Raw genomic sequence first — 27,287 nt, 5'->3', positions numbered from 1 at the left:
TATATCTCTGCTAATGATTACTCCTCGACGCAAACTGTGTCCAGGGGTGATCATCCACGCGTAATCACTGAATAGCTGTGGGTGCCGTCAGCTTCTCATTTCTTCATATAGTGCTTCATGCTCGCAGCTGTTCACATAAACACAGATGAGTCTCGCGGAGTAAAAACATTGATAAATATACCATTACGCGAGGGGTCATTGATGATAATGATCTGGATTTGGAAATTTATGGTTTTATTCCTGTGTTATTTTGACACTTTTGATGGACCTCCCTTGAGGCAGGAAAATCTGCCGCCAAGCGTATAGGTTATGTGTTTCTCAAGACGCTATTTGTCAAATTATCATGTGTTTAAAAAAAAAAAGTATTGGCTGGATTTCTTCTTTTAAAGTGACACTACACTCAGGAGTTAGGCTAAGTCCACAGCTAAGCAGTTTATCGCATGGCTTGAGTCGTGCGATATCGCGCAAAACACAGATTCCCATTGAAGTTAATGGAGGCTGTTCACACTTTTGCAGTTTGTCATGCGGATGAAATTGCCTCTCGCGCAAAAAGGTGCAGGAGCTATTTTTGGACGGTTGTCGCGCGGTTTGGGTCCCTTAGACATCTCTATGCATTGAAAACAGTGCTGTTTTCATAGAACAGTCGCGCAAATGAAAACCGCTCACCAGCTCCGTTGCCTAGGTGTGAACCTAGCCTTAAACCCTAAAATACATCCAAGTACCTTTTTAACTATTAACAAAAATGTCTCATTTGTGTATCACTCGGCTGTAGCTCCTCAAATCATCTCTGAACTGGTGCTGACACTGTCCTTCTGGAGGGTGACTACTCTTGTTCCTCATGGTCCCTGTGTGTGTTGTAAAGTAGTCACTGCTCCGAGCTCGCTCCCATGATGGACTACAATCTCATGTTTAGTTTACTAATTTATTGTAGTCCATCACAGGAGTGATCTTGGAGCGGTGGCTACTTTACAACACGCACATGGACCGCGGGGAACGAAAGTAGCCACCCTCCAGTGTCAACATAAATTCAGAGATGATTTGAGGAGCTACAGCCGAGAGATACATGTTTGTTAATAGTTAAGGTGAATTAATGCATTTTTAAGGATTAACTCCAGAGTTTAGTGTCGCTTTAAGTAGAATGTGTATCCTGATGAAGTGTATAGTTATGCAGTTAATGTGTTTTTTAATTTCCTAAATAAAATGTATGAAATATGAGCAAGGCTTTGCAGCAAGAAGATATCCTTTGTTTGGCTCATATGACATTCCCGAGTTGAGATTTTTTGAAGCATGACATGTGCATTCCCAGTGAAGAGAAGAAAAACCCTGAACTGGTCCCATAACCAAAAGCGAGAGAGCCTACAGCCTGACAAAACTGACTGAGCCTGTTTTCCTGTCTGCCTCCAGTTACTGGCACACCCACGATAGAGCGTTTTTTTAACTTTTGTGCAAGCATTCAAGATAATCCAGCTCCCTCTTTCCCCTGACATCGGATTATTACCATTTACTTTTCTTTATAGTTTACTATTTATTTGTGCTAAAACCTTCAAGTATCTAGTAATCATGGAGCGCACACATTCTGCAGGTAATTATTACCGTAGGTCAGATAGAGAATTTAGTTGCCTATGGGTTAACTGTTAAAGCTACCAAAACAAGTACACCTTAGGACTGTAAGTTGTGTCATGCATTGTGCTGCATACATACCGGGGCATCGGGTCCCTGTTGCTGGCTCATCTGTCATAGAGGGGTCTAGGTTCTTTATGGGACATACTATGCTCACAAAATCAAGTTTTCCTTCTAGCCTGGAGCACTTTATTCTGGAATGATGCTTTGTAGCCATGTATCTTAGTTTTCAAATTTCACTTGTTTATATTAGAAACGAATGCTAATTTTCAATATATTACATTTGATTAGTGTTAGAATTTCTCCTCCAAATCAACATTTCTACAAATATACTATATTTAATAACGTTCTGTTAAACTGTATGGTATTTTTTTTATTTACATAAACATGTTAAAGAGGTCAGCAATTGTAAATGATCTCCTGATTTAAAATTCTTATTTGTGGCTAGTTTGTTGTTGTAGATGTGCTTGAGGCTAGTCATATTTCTTAATTACATATGCAGGGTGTGCTTTCTGCTTAGTGGTACTGCACATTCATATTGCATTGATCCTCTTATTAGACCGTCTGTCTGAATTCAAATGACTCTCTGCAATCTCCGATATACCCACAATGGACGCTTCTAGTCAAAGACCATGTGATGTTTGCAGCCCAGGCTTTAGTTTTCATAATAACGTTTAGGCGCAGCCATTTCTTTAATCATGTCTTTTAACTCAACAATGATGTTTATTTTAGCTGCATTTACCTTTAGTGCATGGGTGTTTTTTTCTGTTTGATCACAAGTTGTTATGGGTGTCTAGGCATGCAGACTGCTACTGCAAACATTTGTGAAAGAATGGGTCGCTCTCAGGAGCTCAGTGAATTCAAGTGTGGTAATAGGTTGCCACCTGTGCAATAAGTCCATCCGTGAAATTGCTACTAAATTTTCCGCGGTCAACTGTTAGTGGTATTATAACAAAGTGGAAGCAACTGGGAACAACAGCAACTCAGCCACAAAGTGGTAGGGCACGTAAAATGACAGAGCGGGGTCAGTGCATGCTGAAGCGCAGTGTGCAGAAGTCACTAACTGTCTGCAGAGTCAATAGCTACAGACCTCCAAACTTCATGTGGCCTTCAGATTGGTACAACAACAATGCGTACAGAGCTTCATGGAATGGGATTCCATGGCCGAGCAGCTGTATCCAAGCCTTACATCACCAAGTGCAATTCAAAGTGTCAGATGCAGTGGTGTAAAGCGCGCCGCCACTGGACTCTAGAGAAGTGGAGACGTGTTCTCTGGAGTGACGAATCACGCTTCTCTGTCTGGCACTCCGATGGGCGTGTCTTCATTTGGCGTTTGCCAGGAGAACGGTACATGCCTGACTGCATTGTGCCAAGTGTAAAGTTTGGTGGAGGAGGGATTATGGTGTGGGGTTGTTTTTCAGGGGTTGGGCTTGGCCCCTTAGTTCCAGTGAAGGGAACTCTTAAGGCTTTAGCATATCAAGACATTTTGGACAATTTCATGCTCCCAAATTTGTGGGAACTGTTTGGTGATGGCCCCTTTCTGTTCCAACATGAAGGTCCATAAAGACATGAATGAGCGAGTTCGGGGCGGAGAAACCTGACTGGCCCGCACAGAGACCTGACCTCAACCCGATAGAACATCTTTGGGATGAATTGGAGCGGAGACTGCGAGCCAGACCTTCTCGTCCAACATCAGTACCTGACCTCACAAATGCACTTCTGGAAGAAAGGTCAAACATTCCCATAGACACACTCCTAAACCTTGTGGACGCCTTCCCAGAAGAGTTGAAGCTGTTATAGCTGCAATAGGTGGGCCAGCTCAATATTGAACCCTACGGACTAAGACTGGGATGCCATTAAAGTTCATGAGCGTATAAAGGCAGGCGTCCCAATACTTTTGACAATATAGTGTGGGTAGGTGCAATTTGTTTCAGGACCCCAGCAATGTGTACACATTATCTGGTGTGGTGTGTAGTCGGTATAGTAGCTCACTCACACTTGATGATGCACATGCATAGTTTCCTTTTTATAACCACACTAAATTGTAGTATGTAGATGTGAAACGGCAACAAGGAAAATAATGGTAATACTACTTGAAATGCACTTGCCTGCAGGAGAACAGACAGATGTGAATAGGGCCTTACACCCCAAACACAGACTATATGCGCATTCCTGTTAATGTCACGTTCAAAGTTCAGACAAAATTAAACAAAGTGCTCACCGTTTTGATGATGCATTTTATTAGCTCTGATTTGGCTTCCCAGAACTGGGCTTGGCTCCCAAGTATTTGATTTCTGCAGTGCTAAGCAGTTTGCTGTGTGTACTGTATGTAGCGGTGCTTGGTGGGAACGCAGGTACTTCATATCAGATGACACAACGCGTCAAGTCTCTGGTTTCCAAAGTGTGTGAAAGGAAAATTGTTTGCTGCCCATTGCAGCCAAGTTCTTTTTTTTTTTTTTCTTTGGTTTCCTGGCATGTACGGGACAAGTACAACTAGAATTTACTTGTCACAGGAAACGTAGAGTTTGACAGTTTCAAATAAGGACCTTCTTTAGGCAGAATATGACCGTACCTCGAAGTACATTTTATATGCCATTAGTTTTTGTACAAAAACGAGAATTTAGTTGTAACTAGTATCATGCCTTTTCATGTGTTATGTCATCTAAGTGTACGTTCTAAAAGTAGTCTAGTTCTCTGTTTAGGCATGTTTCATGGAAGGGATCAAAATGCCTGAATAAGGTTTACTTTGCTTTTGTGCTCTGTCTTTTGTGTGATGACTTCTGTGTTTCTTTTGACTTTACAAGAAAAATCGCTACATTTTTATATTAGGATAAATGAGGGGATACTAGTGGTAGGCAACCTTGGTACTGTAGCTTTGTGGAAACTACAAATTCCATCATGCCTCCAGGAGTCATGCATGTGGCTGTCAGTCTTGCAATGCCTCATGGGACTTGTAGTTCCACAACAGCTGGAATGTTGAGGTTGCCTACCCCTATACTAGTATCAACAAAAATAAATTGCCTCGATGCACCCTATCTGAAGGCACCTCTCCCCCTTATAGAATACATAGAAAACAAGAAGGAGTTGGGGTTTAATGAGGTGTCACAGCCATGGCACAAGTAAAATCAAAGAAATGTATTTGTACATATTCTTACATATCAGTAAAAGGTTTTGATCATCATAAAAACATAAGTTCCCCCACATTATACTAGATACGCCGCCATATAAATACATAGCAGTAAATATATATATATATATATATATATTTTCTATATCCACATATCCAATTGATTCCTTAGGAAATTCACAACGATCCCACATTGTGGTAATTCTGGCCGACTATAGTATCAGGCATTAAACCCAACGTGTTTCACTACAATCGCTTCCTCAGGGGTCTGGAGGTAACTGATAAAGACACATAGGGGTTGATTTACTAACCTTATAAACACACCACGAACATGTATACACCTCTGTAGTGTGTTCCCTCCCAGCATGATCTATGGGTGGAATCTAAACACCTTTGTAGTGTGTACACACCCAGCAGGTGTGTTGTGCAAAGCCCTGCATGAATTGCAAGGTGATGTTGTGTAAATTAGCTCTATGTTGTGTTGCTTGCGTTGATGAATGCAGGAATGTAAATGCATGAGCTAACCATTTTTGTCTAAACTGTGAAGCAGCATTATATATGCATCATGTGCATGATTTTTCCATATATGGCATTAGTGGAAATATGCTTTTAGAGACTTTTTGGTTGATAAATACGTTTTGCTGTGTAAAAATCACACACACCTAGTGCGTGCGTGTGTTTTAGGTTAGTAAATCACCCCCATAGTGTCTAGGAGGACAGCAGAGATTCTCAGGAGATGAACAAGAGGTCCAAGGCTCCAATCCAAGTCCCATCCCACCCCTGTTGGTGACACCGGAATCAAAGGAGGAGAGGACCCTGGCAGACCCAATTCACTGATAACTTTTTCAAGGTCTCCAAAATCCATAGAAGATGGGAGACTTCCGATACATTGAGTTGAAACCTCAAGCAACCAAATAGCCACGTGTCTGGCAATAAATTTATTCCATACATATGTGGGGAATCCTCTCCCAGCCGCATTAATATAGTGAAACACATTGGGATTTTTTGCCTGATACGCTAGTCGGCCAGAATTACCACAATGTGGGATCGTTATGAATTTCCTAAGGAATCAATTGAATTTGTGTGTGTGTGTGTGTGTGTGTATATATAGATAGATAGATACACATTATATCTATATGTATATACATATAGATATACATATAGATAGATAGATAGATAGATGGATAGATATTTTGAATATTACAGCGAACTAAAGTTTAGTCAGTCTTTCGTCTCCAAATACTCTTTATATACTGCAGATGCCAGACAGTCTTGTTTGATTCATTTTGGAAGACTAACCATGACCTTGTTGTGTTTTCCCTCAGAGCATCAGAGTAGCATGACCTTGATGAATGGAGATGGGGCTGCTGAACACCAGACAGACGTTGAGCCAAAGCAGAATGGCCATGATGTTGGAGAACAGGCAGACGATGGAAGTGAGCAGGAAGTCATTGTTATTCAGGATACAGGTTTCACTGTCAAGGTTCAAGTCTCCGGGTTAGAGATGTTTTCCATTCAGGTAATCGGCTCTTGATGATACGCAGGCAGTTCTAGTGTGAAAATGTTACTTATATGCTTGTAAGTTGTATAGACAAATAAAATGTGAAATACATGTAGAAAACATATACATATATTTAGAATCCTTTTTCTGGGTTTTCCTTAAGGTGTCCCCTCAGGAAATGGTTCAGGAGATTCATCAGGTTCTAATGGATAGAGAGGACACTTGTCATAGAACTTGCTTCTCCCTCCAGTTAGATGGTAATGTGCTAGACAACTTTGCAGAGCTCAAGACTATAGAAGGCTTTGAAGAGGGTGCTGTTCTCAAAGTCGTTGAAGGTAGGTCACCAAATCCAGTGTAATATATTTGATTGTCTAAACAATGTTTGTATAGTTGACTTGATGTCCAAGTTTTTGCTTGTTTATAAATTTGTGTTTGCATACAATCTGTGAATTTGTTAGTGTCTAGACAAGCTTAAAGGATCGCTTGAGTTTGTATATATCAACAAATAATTGAAATAAAACCTCTTTGCTGGAGAGGGTTCTAGGAAGTCATGCACATAACTATTGATGACCTTCGTGTCCTCGAGTATACAGTGCGGTGTTCTTAAGTGAACCTGTGCTATGGCTGTGCAGGACAAAGCAGTATGTTCACCTAACTGCCACCCACCCCAGCTGCACACACATGCTCTTTCCTTTTACTGTCCTGAAACTCTTTTCAGTTGCCAGCAGTGTTAAGAGGAAGCTTTGTGCAAGGCTCTTCCCCGTGTGACAGCACTGGGTGCCTGAGTACCCAGTCACTAAGCACCAGTACTGTCATTTGGGAGGACTAGGAATGGGTCACATGTTTCCCACACCTGAATGGAGGGAGCAAAGGGAAGGAAAGTATGTGAAGCTCGGGAGGCAATAGTGAAGTATGGGCCCCATGCACACAGGATTTTATTTGCATCAGAACTGGTTCTGTCCCGATACCAGTCAAAGGGGAAGCTAAAGCAGGTTTATGCAGGTCAGAAAAGAGTTGAAAGCAGGTCAAATTAACTTGTCAATAATCTCTGGATCATCTCATAAATGATCTGAAATGCAAGCTGTGTGCATAGGAAAGCAAGTTGCATTTGCCCATTTAAGAACAGGTACAAACTGATTATAGTAGCATATAGGGCACACTGGACTGGAACCTCTTCTAACTTTCATTTTTGTTTATTTCTAGAGCCATATACCGTTCGAGAGGCCAGAATTCACGTACGCCACATAAGAGACTTACTGAAGAGCCTGGACCCGTCTGATGCGTTCAATGGAGTTGATTGTAACTCCCTCTCATTTTTAAGCGTCTTCACAGATGGTGACCTTGGAGGTATGGAGTTGTGGGTGTTCAGGGTAATCTTAAATGTAGATCAATATGAATGTATCTGATATGCATCTACACTTCAGTTCACAGTTCAAGACTTTAGCATTATTTGTAATATAAGGTTATGTAAGTTTATTGGTGACTGAAAGCCACTGAGGATGATTTACTAAAGAAGTACACTTTTTACTTAGTGAAGCTGTATTTTCTTGGGGCTGCAATCATGTGCTGTTACTTTTTTTTTAATCCTTGGTTATAGTTATGTGTTTACAGTAAACAGAATATACTAATATAGTAAATTACCTCCATTGTGTTAAAAAAAAAAAAAAAAGTGTTCTGAGGCTTTATTTGCAAAATTTGTCTGGCCATCTTTCAAACCATCTTCCTTCTGCAGTAATCACTGATGTCTTTTTGCAGAAATTAAGCGGCACTATATTAATAGGAGTATTCAGGAGGTAGATCAGGGTTAAGGTCCCCCCACACCGTACGATAATCGCGGGAAATCCCGCGATCGTACGATTATCGTAAGGTGTGTGGAGGCCGTGCGACCTCTACTACGACTTTAAACTTACGAACATGTTTTAAAACCCGCCGAGCATCGTACGATGTTCGGTCGGGTGTGTTGCATGTTCATAAGATAAAAGCCGGACGGGCCGGTGTGCGCAAGCACACACTGCCCGTTCGGCATTGCGGTCATCGGAAGCCCGCCCCTCGGGGCGTGGTTGCGATCATCGCAAGTACAATCTGCCTATGCAAGATAGGCAGATCGTACGTTTTTTTTAAGTACCTTACAACCATCGCAAGACAAAAGTCTTGCGATGGTTGTAAGGTGTGTGACAAGCCTTAGGCAAACTTCATGCCTCCAGCTGTGGTAAAATTACAAATCTCATCATGTCTGCCTCTGGGAGCCAATCCTTTTGGCTGTCAGTCTTGCAAAGCCTCATGGGATTTGTAGTTTCACTACAGCTGGGGTGTTGAGGCTTTGACTATCCCTGAGGTAGAGGCTAGCATTGGCAGCTCTGCAACAAGAGTGATGACAAGCCTAGTAGACGCCAACATGTTTTTGAAACGTGCAATAATGGCAAAGGCAGGAGTATGGTGCAGGATTACTAGATGTTTCAAGGCCCTGATCACACTATCCTAAACCCAAACCGCATTTTCATTGAGTAGATTATCTGCATTGCATTTTGTTTTACAAGGGAAAGCAAAACACAACCAAAATAAAAAAGGTGCTTCATATTCACAACTGGAGAAAAATGGAGACAACCTCACAATGTATATACTGTATGTTCGTATTTGCTATAAATGTCAAACACAATTGTTAATAGTCAGACTTATAAAGAGCTCCTAAAAATAAATACCATACACAGTAAAATATACTATAATACAGGTGATGTACTTATCAGAATTTTGGTTTACATTTAATAAAGCAAACTTGTCCAGAGAGAAATACGGAGGCTAACATTGCTGACCCCCTTCTAAAAATGCTTATTATCTGTCTTTCTCTGGCTACAGAGCTCTCTGAATCACAAACATGTGTGGGATGTTTATGATTCATGAAGAATACCTAATCTGCATACTTGTTTCATGTCAGTGTTTCATGTCAGTGTTTCAGAAAGTACTGAAGCCAGTTGATCAGTATGACAGCCAGGAAGCTAGTATTATCAGAAGAAATCAGCAGTGGTAGTACAGTTAATCAAAATCAGAATGTATGTAAGCATCTTGTCTCTATTTCAGAGAATGGTAAAAAGAAAAAGAAGGGGGCTGACCTGGAGCAGATAGATTGCACACCACCTGAAAACATACTACCAGGTAGCAAGGAGAGACCCCTCTGTCCCCTTCAGCCACAGAACAAAGACTGGAAGGTAAAGTGAACACAAACCATAATGTTTATCGTAATAGATCAGCAGAACTACCGCGTGAAAATTGTACATTGTTAAATGTGAGACGCTGTTAAAAGATGTGAGTTGACAGAAGCTGATTTGTATTTATATCTACAGCCTTACACCCACTAGTTTGGTTCTGTCCTTTATAACGTTAACATGTTTATCGCATATGATCTAAAGATTTAATCATTTTTCACCTTTAAGTATTTGTGATACAGCCCATCAAACTGTCAAAATATTACAAATGTGTTTTTGCTATGTAGCTGCTGTTATGTAGAAGCAGGGTGAGGTGTGTATCAGATCATCCATAATATATAGAACAGGGTACCCATCAATCATCAACCTAAACATAACCACATAGATAACTTGAAAACAGATTCCTACAGGATTGGCTCCTTAATCTTTCCTTTATCTGAGGGCATTGAATACATTGGTTCAGAAAGTAGGATACACTTTTAAACCTAGTATAATGGTATAGCTGTTTATGTGCCCCCGACTAGAGTGGGTTGACATGCAAAGTTCTGCTACGTTTCTTGTGTATGTACTACATGCTGTAGCAGTTGCCACACTAGTGATTTAAGATTTTACTTTATTACAGCCTTTGCAGTGTTTAAAAGTATTCACGATGAGTGGCTGGAACCCTCCTCCCGGTAACAGAAAGATGCATGGAGACCTGATGTATTTATATGTGATCACTATGGAAGACCGACATGTCAGCATTACTGCATCCACTCGAGGATTCTACCTCAACCAGTAAGTTGTATATTTTGAAGGCTTATCAGGCTGTAGGCTGCATTACACAAGACCAGTGACTACAGTGGAGCAGGAAACACTGGTTTTGTTCGGTAATAAATATAGACGTGTGTGTGTGTGTGTGTGTGTGTGTGTGTGTGTGTTGTGTGTGTGTGTGTGTGTGTGTGTGTGTGTAATAAATAAATAAATATATATATATATATTGGATGGCACATCAAATTAAAGCCCAGTATATAATATGTAGTATAGGTGCAATGAATAAGAAAGATGGAAATTATGGTTATACACATAGCAAAAGTGGCATAACTGCTCCGGTCCCCAGGAGCCAAAATATTTTCTGAAGCTGTGTGACTAAGGGGTTAATATGTTGGCATATTTTTATTCTATCAACCATTCTATAGAATGTGCTTGGATAATGATTGTATGTAATCACTCCTGTAGATCTTCAGCCTACAACTTTAACCCTAAGCCAGCCAACCCCAGCTTCCTCAGCCACTCACTGGTGGAACTACTCAATCAAGTTAGCCCCATCTTCAAGAAGAACTTTTCCGCCCTTCAAAAGAAAAGGTAAAACATCCTGTTACTGTAATGTTGCATGTTTGAGGCCTGATTTATTCTGTGTGGAAATAAAATATGGATATAAACGCATACTAAATTGAATAAATCATTTAATGATTTTAATGTACGAAAACCCTCGTATTAGCTACCTTTTCAGCTGTTAAATATACAATTGATAGTGTTCTATTATATCTGATCTAAAAGTGCATTGACAATGCTGCAGTGAACTCTCAAAAAATATTATTAGTCCTTCCTGACATCTTTGTGGGCTACTGAACTCCCCCCACCAAATGTTCTGAAGCTGAGATGAGAGGTAGTCCACAGAGAGAACTCATGCTGGGCTGATAACATTATTTCTGAGTGGTGTCACCCTAGACAGTAAGTGCCTTTTTTGGCAGGATCAGAAAAATAGAAAAACTATTGCAGCCATTACATCCAAGGACTGGCAGGCTGCAATATATGATATCTGTGTTCTTGGTTTCAGAATTCCATTTGCATCAAAAATGTATTGTCAAAGCTAATAGTAGTTAGTCACATTCAACTGGACTTTCTAAATGAAGCTGATCAAGTCCAGTTGAATGTGATTAAGCTTGCCATATATGGCTCACATTTCAGCCAATTCCTGGCGAACCAACCGAAGTTTGAGCTGTGGGTGGCCCTGCCGGTACCCCCGGCTCCACAGAAGTTGAATGAGCCAGGTGGAAAATTGTTGGTAGAATGGTGACTTCATTCTATGAGATGCAGTTACTGTTCAAGTGTGAAGACAGCCTGCAGGGAAGATTCCTCCATCTTGTACGGGGAAATCGATTTGATTTCTTTTGTTCAGCCTGCGGGGCCAAACGAGAGAAACCGAAATGTGCACGGCTGACTTTACTTGCTTTACCATGACCTGGGAAATGATATTGCCTATAAGGAATTTTAACATGGAGAATGAATTAACCTCATTTTACAACCTATCTCATTTTACAAGCTAACACTGGGGTGCTCCAACTTGTGTAGTACAGATGTTCCTCACTTACCGACTTACCTGTTTTGCGACCACTCGCACTTACGACGGACCGCCGATCGACCTCCGACCGTCAGCGTCAGTGCGACGGGTCGCCGGCGGAAGTGACATCCCCCGATCTTCACTGCAGGTCTCGGTAAGTATTTCCATTGCCGGATGTACAGTACACTGTTCGGTACTGTACATCGGCAACGCTATACAGTACTGTCCTAATGCAGTACAGTACTGTATAGAGTTCCTCACTTAACGACCAATCCGTTTAACGACCTGGTCGTAGGAACGGAACTCGGTCGTTAAGTGAGGAATACCTGTACTGTTATCTGCTTTACAGATATGAGACATGATAGAGAAAGGAGACTGCCACCTAGAGGTTGTATGTAGGGAGCACCGCTTACATGGTAGTTTTTAGAATGATATATACACCTTTTTTTTAAATAATGTATATCATTTACAAGTAAACAAAAATGAGAGCCATTGGTAAGGTTTAGTTTACAATGGTCAGTAGATTTCTTAACTGTAACCCTATTAATTGCACAGAATATATCTGTAGCGGCAGATCAGTGGATCCAAGGAAAGCAATAGGATAGTATTTATAACAGTACTTGGTGAGACATAGACACTGGTATATAGCCACCATCACCATCGAGACTCTCCTTACATCTGTGTGCCAACATGGGGGCTTGCACTCCAATTTTTTATTCTGCTAAGGAATAACTTTTTTTATGACTTAAGTGCCTTGAGGTTAGAGGCTATGATTGCTTATGTCACGTACATGATTCTCTTATCATATTGGGTAACTTTCTTCTTCTTCTTCTTTTTTTTTTTTTTTTGATTAAGTGTAGGGAAGGGTTCAACCTCTGTTTTTATTGCGGTCAGTGCCCCTCTCCCTTTTTATAGGGAAGTGATGGAATATCTTTGCAGTGGGGAAGGATACGTCTTTTGCAAGAATGCATTGCATGTCAGACCTGCTTTTTAAGTCCTTGTTCAGCACTCCTGATTAATTCAGCACTCTTGGTTAATAAGTGTACAGTGCTTTTTTTTTTTTTTTTACTATTCTACATAAAATCCTTTTTTTCCTGTATGTCAGTCTTTGTAATAATTTACCCTATCTACTCAATACCGTAATAGAATTGTGGTTTGGATTGTAAAAGTATCCTATAATTATTGTACTTTCTACTATAAAGTACAGCCAAAAACATGCCCGGAGCAACACTTAGCCCTGTATTTCTTTGCAGACTTGGTTTGTCATTTTTGCAGAATAAGTAATCTGGGGCTGTAGACTGTCTACAGAAATGACTGTATGTGCTGCACCTGTTCACATCTTAATCATGGTACGTGCTTTGCCTGACTCCTTTATCCATTAGTATGGCATTCTTCTACAAGGAGCATGGAATCGTTCTACCTTCTTTGTTAGTGAATTATGTGCTGTGATGTGTGGAAGACTAAGTGGGCAATCCTCGTGTGTAAAACCCAAAGGATTTCCTAATTAAATTCATAAGCGGGAAAGCCTCGTCCAGTCATTAGTAGATTCTATCCCCACCACCATGTTCTCCACATGAGTCAAATGAGTTTTGCTTTGTATCAGCATGTGAAGATGTCAGCGAGACGTGTGTAAGCATGGGACTTTTTGCTATAATTTATCTTGTATTCATCCTGTCATTGTCGGATGCCAGAAAATGTAGTATTAGTGAAACCAGTTATTGATGCCTAGTTATACCGTCTTACAGAGATGACAAGTTTACAATGCAAACAGATGCCGTCTACCCTTAGATATAATAATATAATACAATGAGAAGTGTTTTTTCATAAATACTGTGCATTTATTTTTATGTGGGTATAGGTTTGGAAAAAAAGGCACATCGTCATTTTTCTACATATGATGTGATTTTATTTTATATATTTTTTCATTTGATACAAGTAAGGTGCTTATTGGTCAGCTTTTGAATGGCATTTTTAATAGGTCAAGCCTAAATTGTACATGTGAGGGGGAAAAAAAAAATCAGTTGCAATTTCTCACTTGCCTTTGAAGATACATGTTCTGGGGCTGTCACCCCTATTATGCTATTAAGGGAGAAGTATTGGGAGAGTAAAATGTACCCTTCCCAATACTTAGAGCCTGCATGGGACACTGCAGGGGTCACATGCTGGCTCTGTAGATAGCGTCTTGTGATCGCTCAGCGCTCTGATTGCTCAGCTCATGGCCTTCTCCCTGCAGAGAGTGATGACTGTCATTCCCTGCTCTCTGCAGAGATTCCCCCTCCCCTCTCTGTTTCTTCAGCTCGCATTGGAGGGACAGACAGGGGAGGAGGTGGGCACAGCTAGCTCTGGCTCTAAAGAGGCAGAACCAGCTGTCAATCAGGCAGTGGGGTAGATGCTGACAGTATTTTGCTTGGGATATTGTCCCAAATAATATTGTTGGGATCTTTCCTGGCTACAGCACAGTTCTGCGCTGTCAGCAAATAGGGAGCAAAATGGTGACTTTGGGTCACAGGAGTATAGTAGTAAATGTACTCCTTTTGACCCAAAAGAGAACTAGTTCTCTTTTAAAGAGACTATAGAAGGGTTTTTGTACTTTGCAGTAGGTATAGCAGACAGTTTTAGTGTAAACGATTCTTTCTATGTAATTTTCTCTCTTTCCATACAGAGTTCAGAGACACCCGTTCGAGCGGATTGCTACTCCATTCCAACTTTATAGCTGGACTGCTCCCCAAGTGGAACATGCCATGGACTGTGTACGAGCAGAAGATGCCTATACATCCCGTCTGGGATACGAGGAGCACATTCCTGGACAGGTGAGGTTTTCTTATAGATTATGTTTTAGCCTCGGTATCATACTTTTGTCATGCTTATGGATATTTTTCATTGGTTCAGACCAGGGACTGGAATGAAGAGCTACAGACAACAAGAGAATTGACTCGTAAGAATTTACCAGAAAGACTTTTAAGAGAGAGAGCTATATTCAAGGTAATATGTACTGCATGTTTGAAATGTTTCATTCACATATCCACTCGAAGAAGATTGACACTAATGGATACAATTTTTAAAAGGAACACGCCTACATACATATTTTAGAAGTACAATGCTTAATCTAAGCATGGCTTTGTTAGGACATGTGCGGCTGCTATCAGCATGTCATATTTACGCATATCTGAATTTAAAAAAAAGCTAATACCGTACATGATGTGATGTACGTGTTTGTTTTCCCTTTTGTTTGTTTTTTGGAAAATAATAAAAAGATTGTGAAACAAAAAAAAGATAAAGCTCCTATGATATGCAAGCTGTTGTGCATTGCCAGTTTAGGGGAAACACATATTGGTTTTAGGCAGTTTTATTTGAACGTTTATGCATTTTTTAAACTGATGCAGTAGATCTATCTAGTACACAATCATAATTTTACCAATAAATATTTACTGCATGACAAAGGATCCCCAAAGCACTATGGGTTTGCTAAAAAAGACAACACTTCCATAATCTCTTTTCAGACAGGCTGTCTGTCATTGAATGGATAAAGGTGGTACACCGCGCTAGTAGTAGAACTAACAATAAATAATTCCTAAAGTGGTCAAGCTGCAGTGATAATAGGTGAATAATGGTACATCGCGCTATTAATTCAATCTAAAAATGCATATGAATAATCCTAAATGAACTGTGCTAATAATAAATATTACAAATAGAAAAAAATGCACTAGAGCACAAAAAACAAAGTAACCAGATAGTGTAAAAAACAAAACTAATAGTCTATAATATAAAAATTCTCATAAAATTTCCATATAGAAAGTGACAATCATCCAGTGTTCGTGTAAAAAATGGAAAAAATCCACTCATCAAACTGAAGAAGTATGATACAATAATTCCTAAAAAATTAAATGAGCATTATATATAAGAGGATAATAAGTAAAATCATCTGGTCCAAAAGAATCCTTCAAGCAATTCCTCCCTCCAGATATTAGGCAAAAATATCCAGATCTCTCAATGATTTATATGAATCTGAATGGCAGGCAGGCAGTGCAAACCAAGAAGATGAGCGATCCTCAGATAGACAGAAAGGCTATTCCTCCAAGATGCCACACAGGACCATCACCGTACCCAAAAGAGAAAAAACTCCAATAGTGATGTACATCACATCAAGTTTAATAAGGGATAAAAATAAACACTTACAAGAGGGCCATAGTGTATAAGCATGTAGCAAACAAACAGTCGTCCGATTCTTAGGAGCGGAGTCGGAACTGATGACATCCACTAGCACTTCCTGCAGGGGTAACCTCAGTACTGCCTGAACCTAATCCCGATGCATTTCGTCATACGGACTTTGTCCAGGGAAAGGCAGGAACCTCAGATAAAGCTGTCTGACAAGTGGGAAGGCCCCTAAAACTGCGTGCACATTTTTTGCAATTGCACCACACACGAACACATGGCATTGCGGTACTGCGCATTCCAGTGGGGGCAATCGCACAGGAGGCGTGTTTGGGGTGCCATTGAAATGAATGGCACTGCACTGCAATGCCGCAGCAGAATTTGTCAGGCCAAAACCAAAAATTTACTTTTTCTTTTCAAACTATTTTATGTTTTTATATTAGACAAGTTAAGCCAATATAATATAATAACCAAACTTTTTTTATGTAATATAACACACCAAAATTGGACAAAAATACAAATATAAGTAACCTTATATTTAGGTCCTCCTCTGCTGATTGACAGCAGGCAGTGAGCAAGTGCACAATAGCCAGCCTTCTTTTGGCTATTGCAATTTAAAATAGCCAATAGCAGGCTGGCTATTGCTCCCAGACACTGGATGGGAGACTTTTCACTGGCTACAAGTCTCCTGTCCAGCAGAAGATGAGGTATCTCCTCCCCCACTGGGTGCCAGCTGCACCCTTCTGTGTTACCTTTGATCCCCACTGCTTCTGCCAATACAGACGTGGAGAGCAGCGGGGATCGAACGGGACACAAGCCCACAGCATGCAGCGGTGTTTGAGGCAGGCGGTAGATTGAGGCACAGAGCTCTACTCGCTGCTGGGCACCAGCTGCAAGGGTCCCGTGTCCCCTCCCATCCAGCTGGGAGCAGTGGGTATCGGGGGTGGTGTCACAGCCCATAAAACAAGCAGAATCAACTAATCTAATCAGTAGTTGCAGGCCTATTTGCATTGTTATAAAACATAACCTTTTTTTCATTTGTCTTTTTTTTTTTTAGGTCCACAGTGATTTTACTGCAGCAGCTACCAGAGGTGCCATGGCGGTTATTGATGGTAATGTCATGGCCATCAACCCCAGTGAAGAGACAAAGATGCAGATGTTCATTTGGAATAACATCTTTTTCAGTTTGGGTTTTGATGTCCGGGATCACTACAAAGATTTTGGTGGAGATAGTGCTGCTTATGTATCGCCTACAAATGATCTTAATGGGGTGCGGACATACAATGCAGTAGATGTGGAAGGACTGTACACATTGGGAACCGTGGTGGTAGATTATAGGGGTTACAGAGTTACTGCACAATCAATTATTCCAGGGATATTGGAGCGGGAACAAGAGCAGAGCGTCATTTACGGGTCCATTGACTTCGGCAAAACTATTGTATCCCACCCAAAGTACCTGGAACTGCTGGAGAAAACAAGCCGGTCACTCAAGATTTTAAAACACAAAGTCCTTAATGACAAAGATGAGGATGTGGAGCTGTGCTCCTCCGTAGAGTGTAAAGGTATCATTGGCAATGATGGACGGCATTATATTTTGGATCTTCTACGGACCTTCCCCCCAGACCTCAATTTCTTGCCTGTGGAAGGTGAGGATATGCCGGAAGAATGTAAGAAAATGGGCTTCCCCAAAGAACACAGGCACAAGCTTTGCTGTTTACGGCAGGAGTTGGTGGACGCTTTTGTGGAACACAGGTAAATGTCTCCTGGTCCTGGGTTAGGATTTTTATTTTATAGGTAATTGAAAGGACTAAAAGCTTAAACCATGTAAAAGGCCAACGGCTAAATTGTTAAATGTGGTGACTGGATTAGGTATTTTTTTATTTTTTTTAGGCTTTTGTTCCTTTTTGTTTTAATCTTCGATCTAGCCAGTAAGTCTGGGATTTCTCACCTTCCTTTAACAGGCCAAGCTGTTCAGCAAAAGTGTCAGCTCAAGAGTTAAAGGAGAACTATGAGGTGAGTGTTTTTCACTCGCCTCATAGTTTTCCTCCAATTTCTTTTTCTATTTTAAAAGGGAAATATCAGGGGTCTGTTTAGAACCCTGATATTTCTCCGAAGATACAGTAAAGTAAAAAAACTAACCTAAAATAATTTTTTTCAAAGTCATTTCAGTTTTGGCCTAACACATTTTTAGATTTTGGCCTAAAAATTTCATTTTGGTGCATCCCCAGTAAAAACCCAACATGAGTTCTAATCATTCCCCACTCTTCAAGGCAAGACCTATTACGCTATGACAAAGAAAAGGTTTGTAAAAGGGTGAAAAACGCTTGTAAAAAAAAAAGCATGCTTTTAAAGCCAGGAAAGTGTAAGTCAGACCTTAATGTCATCTGTTCCAGTAGTCAATTACAAATGAAGAATTCCCCTTCCTGTCAGTCCAGACCAGCAGTCAGTAGATAGAGTTGAGTGGCTGGTTTTTCTGTGATTCCATTAGCTACATAAACATATGTAGTGGCTGCTCATGTGTAGGTAAATAGTCTACGTCGCTGCCAGAATGTTACAGTTTTCATGGTAAAAGTATGAATTGAAACCCTTCATCGGAAAATGTTTTGCAGTTGAAATCTAATGTGTTGGGGTAAGTAAAGTGAGTAAAGTAATCTCTACCATTTGCAGGGATATGAACAATTAAAATGAGACAAAAGTCGATCTTAAAACCAGTAGGAGTCAAAGAAAAACTCATTTCCTCATTATGTTCTGGGATCATAACGGGAAAGGCCAGATATCGGATCATCCAGAGTATGGGGTGTATAAGACTTTCATATGGCTTTAACATGCCCGGGTTGTACACAGTCGATTATTTTGAGACCCATTAGCCTGATCCTGGGTTTTGTCTTGTTGCAACATGATAATGGTTAGGAAATACAAAGAACAATAAAAAGCATGTTTAGCATGCACATCATCCAGCGGAGTTGCATTCTTTCTGTTGGGTGACCTGGAGCCTGAGGTTACCTTGGTTACAGAAATTTGAAGAGCGATGGAGAGATGTACCAGTTTGAGAACACGCTAAGAATTAATAGCAGAGTGGAAAAAAAAACAGTTTTTTTGACGTTTGCGGTGTTTTAAATATAAAACTCCATAGTTTGGCCTTTCTCCATACAGCCCAATGGACAGATTAATCACCCGGATGCATTCAGGGTCTCTAGTAGAGGCTTTGAAGTACTCTAGTAGAGGCTTTGAAGTAGAAACTGAATTTTTAGTGAGTATACATCGAGGTTTTGGTAAATGTACTAAAAGTACTTTTCACTGTTACTTTCGCATTTAAAATTTTAGCCATTTCATTTTTTCATGATTTACGTTTCATATACACACTTGTTGACTCAATTGCCATAATGTAGAGCTGGCAATGCAGGCAGCACATGTAGAGCTGGCAATGCAGCCACATAAACAGTGTAAACCATATTAAAAAATTACAATCTAATACAACAATGGGGAATTTCAGTACTGTTATCTATGAAAATTGAGAGAAAATGCATGCTTCAATAGCAGACCTCTCCATTTTCCTGGCTGTCATGTAGATCCAATAGCTTATGTACAATGAGACACAAGTACACAGATTAGAATAAACCTGGAACAAGTACACAAATTAGAATAAAGACAGTAATGGCATATCTAGCTATAGATATATCTGTATCTATAGATAGATATTATTTATATATAGATAGATAGATATATCTATAGATGGATATATCTATCATCTATGTATAGATAGATATATCCCTCACTGTTATGAGAACAGGAATTCGTCCATTGGTAGATCTGTGTGGACAAGGAACTGTTGTACTGATGGTTTATCATGATTCTGTTTCAGATACCTCTTGTTCATGAAGTTGGCTGCCATGCAGCTGATGCAGCAGAAGAGCTCCTCACAGGAGAATGCCGCTTCCCTAGAAAACGGGGGTCCTACAACCTCATCTGAATCCTCTGCCAATACTGAGCCTCAGGAAAGCAGCCTGTCTGAGGACAAGATGGGGGACAGTATAGATGGAGAGTCCCAAGTCAAAGAGCTAGCAGAGACTGTGGCATCCAACAATGAATCAGGTAGAAACCTATATATATATGTGAGCTGTGCCTACAAAGTGAACTCTGCATGATTCATGCTTTCAGTACATAACAAGCTGAGATATAATAAATCATAGGGGATAAAAATGGAGGCTGCTGTAATTTATCTTGTTTCATTAGCAAACAGAGCTAGCATACAGAACATCAAACTATAGATGTCTTTTCTTTGCTAAGCAAACCTATTCAAATTGTTGTGTCATCCCCTGTATAGAAAATGTCTGCACTGTTACTTGGCCTTTTGTCTTTATACAGTTTGTTATTTGTGTGTTTAAAAAAAATTGGTTCATATATTTTATTTTTTTTCCAGTGGATATGAAGAGCCGGGAGGTAATTCGCAAAGCATGTCAAGCTGTTGGCTCTATCAGTGAAATGTCCTTTGATATTCGCTTCAACTCGGACATCTTTTCTCCAGGTATTGAACAATCTAAGCATTGTAGGTAAACATTCTAGGGCTGACTGTTTAGTGCTGTACAGTACATTGATCTAGTATTGCTGTGCAGCTGTCTGTGGCACTTATATCTGCACACTGGCACCAGGCATACATGCTTGTCGTGTTGTAGCAAATTGTTTAACAATCCTTCAAGCTACTCTAGTCTAATGGCAAAGGTGTAAACTGTTATGGTAAGCAATTTATATTTTTAGGGGTACTGGTATTGTCCAAATAGTGTTGATATTATGTTAGGACAACAGGGACTGTCTATTACCTGCAGAAAATGCTCAATAACTTTAGTAGCTTTGCCGTGCTCCAGGAGCCCCAAGCAGACCTATGTAAAAGCATGGCTCAACATAAGAACCACCCAATTTTCATAATGCAATATATGTGCATCTCTGCCTAGATCCCTGCATTGCATTATGGGATGTAGTGTGAACGTGGTTGCTTTAAAAATTTCAGGGGGTCAGCAGAGGCACTTTGATGTTATTTAGTGTGATCTGCAGGTATCGGATGCTGCCTACTATCTCAGTTCAAAGCTGGTTTGCTAGGTTTCTGGACAATACAGGTGTACTTTAAGGCCACCATGAAATCTCATGTAAAACAAAAGACCAGGTGCTTCCTTAAAGGTCAAAGAATGACGAGTTGACCTGTAATATTTTTATTTTACTGTAAGGTGTACATTTTATTTTACATTGCGTTTTTTTGTTTGTTTTAAAAGCAAGTGAGTTTGAGACTTGAAACCAATATATGCGATTCACATGCATGTTTTGACCACAGGTGTGCGTTTCCCTGAGTGCGCACAGGCAGAGGTGCACAATCAGAAACAGTTGCTGAAGGATGCAGCCGCTTTTGTGTTGACCTGTCAGATTCCATGCTTGGTAAGAATGTAATGGGAACATGGTGCCCATCGCATCATTATTGCTACATTTTGTAAATCGGCAAACAAGTACATAAAGGTATTGCCTCCATTATGTCATGAATATGTCACAATACAGTGAAGGTAGCATTGGTACTGCCGAGACCATTTTAATATATTTCTAAAAGCCTTTTTATGTGTTAAGAATAACAGTTCTTCAAGAGCTGGAACATTTAAATAATAATGGGTCACGTCACATTCTTATTTTACAGTGTGGGGAAAAAAATTGAAGGGATGCCAGGGGGCTATATTTTCTTTCTCCGACAAATTCTCTATTAGGCCCCGTTCACATGGCGGTCAGCTCAGGTCCGCCTGTCAGTTTTTCAAGCGGACTTGATCAGATGCACAATGTAGTCTATGGGCAGCCTGCGTAAACCGACAAGCCTCCGTTTACACCCGGTTACCCCCCGACTCCAGCCAGGTCTGGAAAAACAAAAGGATCAGAGATCCCTTTCACTGGACCGGACCATGCCGGATTGGGGGACATGTTTGTTTACATCCGATTCCCCATAGACTGACATGGGGTGCAACAGATTCCGCTTTTTCCCTCCAGAAGGTGAAGTAAAAAACTGTATGGACATGGATGTCACACTGGTGACATCCTCTCCGCGCTGCTCTGATCAGGAGGGAATCCGTGCACAGATCCCTTCCTGATTAACCTGTGTGAAAAGGGCCTTATGGTAACAAACTTATTGTAGCAATGAGAATATAAACAACACAAATTCACATATAAATGGATCCTTAGCATTTCCAGCTAATAACTGAACCCACTTTTGGTCAGTTTGTTGTGAATTGACTCAAGTGGCTGTGCTGATTGCTGGGGGTCAGCTTAACAACTTAATTACTGATACACTAGATCTATGTCGTATATAACGCATAAGATGGAGGCCTTGTCATTTCTCTTTTTGAGTGCATGTTTTCAAGTGTGCCCCTCACACTTGTGATCAGTGTTACTGATTTTTAGAACTGTACTCATGCCTAGGAGCCAGTAATTTTCAGTTTCTGGTCACCATAACAGCAAGGCGATCACAGCTGATAATGTATGCTCTCCTTGTTAAAGTGGTCCTTGGTTATGCTGCAACAAAGACAAATCATTGCTCTTGTTATTGCAAGTATTTATAGATGGGACCAACAGGAACTTTTTATTCCTATTTTACATACATATTTAAAAATAATAAAAATCCCATACATAATTAAAAAACGTAACTGTAAGAGTAAAACGTCAACCTATTCAACTTCAATAAAATGCAAAATAGTGGCTATAATCCAACAAGCAGTCTTCAGTCCCTGACAACTACTCTGGCCATGAAGGGGGGGGGGGGTTAAACCTGCCGTGTGTGACGTTAATAAATAAAAAGTAAATGGCTATGTCGAAGAGCCAAGGGTCCTGTTAATATTATGGTGTTATTTTCATCAGACCACACGCAGAGGGCAGGCAAATAATGTGCATTGGTTTTCGGGGTACACGTCTTTTCTGTTAGTAGCTTTGCATTGTATACTAAGTGAGTGCCCCATGTAGCAATGTGTTATTATGTCACCTGTTTTACAGATTAAGGACTGCCTTGACCATAACGTAGTTCCCATGGATGGAGCCACATTCGCTGAAGCTATGCATCAAAGAGGAATTAACATGCGCTACCTTGGAAAAGTCATAGAAATTGTCAAGAAATTTCCTGTCCCATCCCAATTAGATCACGTCTATGTAAGTAATGAATTGAATCTTATTTGCAGCAGATTATAATCGGGACTAGGGAGAGGGAAGCGATCCTATAAAACAGCTATACTCACCCGAAGCTCCGATCCGGCGAGCTGTCACAGCACTCTCTCCAGCTTGTCACTTCCTACACTGCAGCATTGGAATGTTCTTCAGCGTCCTCACTTCTATACACAGTGTATAGAATGTGATGATTTACAGGACCACTGCAGAGGAGGGGGAGAGAGGCTGGGAGGATTGGCCTAAGGCCCTGTTCACACCTTTTTTACGTTTTGTCGCGCGTTCAACGCTCTATGAACGCTCTACAAAACGTACAAACTTGAAAATCCCATTGTATTCTATGGGTATGGTTCACACCTTTCCGTATTTCAGCCCGTCTGAAAGCGCTACAAAACGGCCTACGCCCAAAGAAGTACATGTACTTCTTTGGGGCGTTTTGGTCTCGCGTTTCCATTGGGATACAGCCAAGTAGCCCTCGGAAACGTGCGTTTGTCGCACGTTTTTTTTACAGCGAATCGCGGTAAAACCGCGCGACGACAAACGCGCATATTCAATACGCCTAGGTGTGAACCCAGCCTAAGAACAAACTGGCTCCGCAGTTAGGCGAGTATAACTTTCTTTTTATTTTTTTAACCTAGACAAAAAAAAATGAGCAGTTAACCCTTGCAGTGCTGCGGGGTAGCCCCACTGCAAGGGTTAAAGTGACACTAAACTCGGGAGTTAAACCTTAAAAATGCATTCAAGTACCTTAACCATTAACAGAAATGTATCTTATTTGTGCATCACTCAGCTGTAGATCCTCAAATCATCTCTGAATTGGTGCTGACACTGTCCTTCCTTCTGGAGGGGGGCTACTTCTGTACCCCATGGTCCCTGTGTGTGTTGCAGAGTGACCACTTCCAGCTCACTCCTGTGATGGACTACAATCTCATGTTTAGTTTACTAATTTGCAATGAAATTGTAGTCCATCACAGGAATGAGATTGGAGTGGTGACTACTTTACAACACACACACACAGGGACCACTGGGAACAAAAGTAGCCACCCTCCAGAAGGAAGGACAGTGTCAGCACCAATTCAGAGATGATTTGAGGATCTACAGCCGAGTGATACACAAATAGGATACATTTTTGTTAATAGTTAAGGTACGTGAATGCATCTTTGAGATGTAACTCCTGAGTTTAGTGTCACTTTAGTAAAGGTTTTTCCTGGAGTTCTTTTTTAAGTTTGGGTGCATTATCAAAGACTGTGATACTTACAGAAACATTTGTTCTGCTGATTTATTTAAAGGAAACCTGTACTGAGAGCAATGGAGGCTGACATGATAACGATGAGCAAAACGATGACCCCACTTAAGGCACATGTGCTCCATCAATTCGATCTCAGCCGATGGCTCCCTCATGGCTCCTGTCCAGCTGTATGCTCATGAGATCAGAACCAGTGACAGCTGTACACCAAGCAGCAGTCCTGCAGTCAACTTTATTGTTCAAAGCATTGCCTTCATAGAGTGCACTTGTTCCACAGTGTGCCTGAGAATGTACAGAAGCCATTGGATCAGCCTGACATCTAGGCAGGTCACACTTTTAGAAGGATGGGTCAGAAATGGCAGTCTCTGTACTTCCTTGGTACAGATTTACTTTAAAATGGTATTCTGATGTTGTGATGTAAGAGAAACAGCGCGGTCCTTCAACCATTTCACATTGTGTGACCTTTGATCATCCCTCTTACTTTTTCTGTAGAGCATTTTGTGATCGTGCCACTGAAAAATATTTCTGGTGGGTGCCATAAACTTAGCTTACCAGTCTTCCTGTTAGCTCATCTGGTATTTGATATTCACCTTCTGTCATCATTAATACAGAAATGCAGCTTATCAACCTATTCTGACCAGGAATACTTGAAGGCAGTGTATATTTTGAACACATGACTTCCACATTGATTGTGTCTTCTGTTTTTCTTTTGTTAGAAAATCCTAATTAGTGAAGTGATTACCAGATCTGCAAAGCACATCTTCAAGACATATCTGCAGGTAATGCAAGTACATGGTACAATGGTATGCGTGGCTTTGGTTTTTTTATGTTTTTATAAGTGGATTTGCTCAAATGTTTTTATTATGTTTTTAGCACATTAGCTACTATAAGGGCAGATTAATCTTTTGAGTGCTGTAAGTGACTTGCACAAGAAATAACATTGATTAGAGGTTGTTTTTTTAATACTTTGAATCTAGACTTGCTTTCCACATTTGGCACCAGGGGTCAAGAGTCCAATATAGAAAGTCAGTATGATGGTAAATTAAGCTGTTTTAGATCTAATATACGAATGTCCTGTATAAGAGCATCAGATGGCGGATTAAAAAATAGGCTGTGTTTGGACCTACTCTGTCCCTGCGTCTACTGTGGTCTGATCTACCAAGCCAAATGATTTGTGCAGTCTGGCAGTGGTCAGCAAATACTATGTACTATTACACTGTGTCCTTGATCATAACCTGGCCACTCCTTACTATAGCTATTTCCTATCCCACCTTCAGAGATCACAGAGTTAAATAATGCTGGATTTACTCATTGTATAGGTAATGCACTCATGCTTGTTTTAGTGATGTACATTGTAACAAGTAATGTGTCACTGATCACAACAAGTGTATAGTAGTGATGAACAAACTATTTTGAAAACTAGGCAAATGAGAAAAATATTCATTTTTACAATTCTCTTAAATGTTTTCACGTAGATCTTCAGTCTGCAGAGACTTATACACGTTATGTAATTCTGTACACAACAAACATCTCTACATGCAGGTATTCAAGAGAAAAGAAGCTATGAATAAGCTATTTTCCGTCATCCCTATTCATGACCTTCAAGGGATGGGCAGGACAGTTGTGCCAATACATACTCTCTTTATATCAATATTTCACTGCTTAGTATTCATTTATTTACTGCACTTGTTAACACTGTTATTGGGTCATTGTTCTAACTTTAGCAAAGCTCAGCTTTTAACACTCATGCAAAGTGTAACCTACAAATCTACCTCTTCCTCTCATCTTCTGCTTTCTGTTGGGGTCCCCCAAGGCTCTGTCCTTGGACCCCTTCTCTTCTCTATCTACACCTCCACTCTTGGTGAGTTGATCACCTCACATGGCTTCCAATACCATCTCTATGCTGATGACACTCAAATATATCTCTCCACTCCGCAACTCACCTCCTCAGTCTCCTTAGGTATCACTAACTGACATATCAGTCTGGATGTCACAACACTTTTTAAAGGAGAACTATGGGGTTAAGTCTTTTCCCCATAGTGCTCCTTAGGGTAACGGGAGGACACAAACTAGCGTCCTCCCATCACCCTAGGCTCAGTATACCGCGAGCTGTGGCTCGCCGCAGCTGAAGCGGATCCCGACAATTTGTGCCGGGATCCGCACCGGTTGCGTGACTGACAGTCAGGGCTGGCAGATCTCCCTCCCTCCCCTTATGCCAAGGTGCTAGGTGTCATCCTTGACTCGGACGTCACCTTTCTTCCCCACATCCAATCTCTATTGAGATCCTGCCGTCTTCACCTTCGTAACATCTCCAAAATACGCCCCCTTCCTCACCAATGAAACCGCAAAACTACTCGTCCACTCCCTTATCTCTCGTCTTGACTATTGTAACTCCCTCCTCATTGGCTTTCCTCTACACAGACTATCCCCTTTTCAGTCTATCATGAATGCTGCTGCCAGACTTATTAACCTAACCAACCGCTCAGTGTCTGCAACCCCCCTCTGCCATTTACTGCACTGACTTCCAATCGCCCAAAGGATAAAATTCAAAATATTAACAACCACTTACAAAGCCATCCACAACTCTGCCCCCGTCTGCATCTCAAACCTGGTCTCAAAGCATCACGCTAACCGTCCCCTCCGCTCTTCCAAAGACCTCCTTCTCTCCAGCTCCCTCGTCAACTCCTCCAATGCTCGCCTCCAGGACTTCTCTAGAGTCTCTCCCATTCTTTGGAACTCCTTACCTCAACCTGTCCGTCATTTCTCCCACTCTGACTGCCTTTAGGCGATCGCTAAAGACTCATCTCTTTAGGGAAACCTATCACACTTCAAACTAAACCCTGAACTCTTTGTCAAACCATTCATCCTCACACAGCTGCCTCCTCATGTACAACTCCCCCCCCCCCCCCCCCCTCCTTTTTTTTTTCGAATCACGCGCGAGT

At 40.9% G+C, this 27,287-nt stretch overlaps 1 protein-coding gene across 2 annotated transcripts in view; it reads left to right on the top strand.

Annotated features, from left to right (window-relative positions):
- Positions 1-27,287, top strand: part of CLUH (clustered mitochondria homolog) — a 62,087-nt gene that overhangs the window by 13,963 nt on the left and 20,837 nt on the right. For both annotated transcript variants that reach the window (XR_001941110.1, XM_018554109.1), the window contains exons 2-15: positions 6,073-6,266; positions 6,412-6,583; positions 7,452-7,595; positions 9,324-9,451; positions 10,071-10,225; positions 10,667-10,792; positions 14,434-14,581; positions 14,661-14,753; positions 16,981-17,675; positions 19,786-20,015; positions 20,344-20,448; positions 21,247-21,347; positions 22,935-23,087; positions 25,062-25,124. Coding sequence is in view for 1 of the 2 variants with exons in the window: in XM_018554109.1 (XP_018409611.1) it covers positions 6,073-6,266; positions 6,412-6,583; positions 7,452-7,595; positions 9,324-9,451; positions 10,071-10,225; positions 10,667-10,792; positions 14,434-14,581; positions 14,661-14,753; positions 16,981-17,675; positions 19,786-20,015; positions 20,344-20,448; positions 21,247-21,347; positions 22,935-23,087; positions 25,062-25,124 (2,507 nt within the window). In the remaining variant the exon portion in view is untranslated. The remainder of the gene's footprint in view (positions 1-6,072; positions 6,267-6,411; positions 6,584-7,451; positions 7,596-9,323; positions 9,452-10,070; positions 10,226-10,666; positions 10,793-14,433; positions 14,582-14,660; positions 14,754-16,980; positions 17,676-19,785; positions 20,016-20,343; positions 20,449-21,246; positions 21,348-22,934; positions 23,088-25,061; positions 25,125-27,287) is intronic.

Source organism: Nanorana parkeri, unplaced genomic scaffold (genome assembly GCF_000935625.1).
Source record: "Nanorana parkeri isolate BGI_ZX_2015 unplaced genomic scaffold, ASM93562v1 scaffold142, whole genome shotgun sequence".
NCBI classification, from domain to species: Eukaryota; Metazoa; Chordata; class Amphibia; order Anura; family Dicroglossidae; genus Nanorana; species Nanorana parkeri.
Note: the sequence above shows the minus strand (reverse complement) of the source record. Positions and strands in the feature narration are given on the sequence as shown.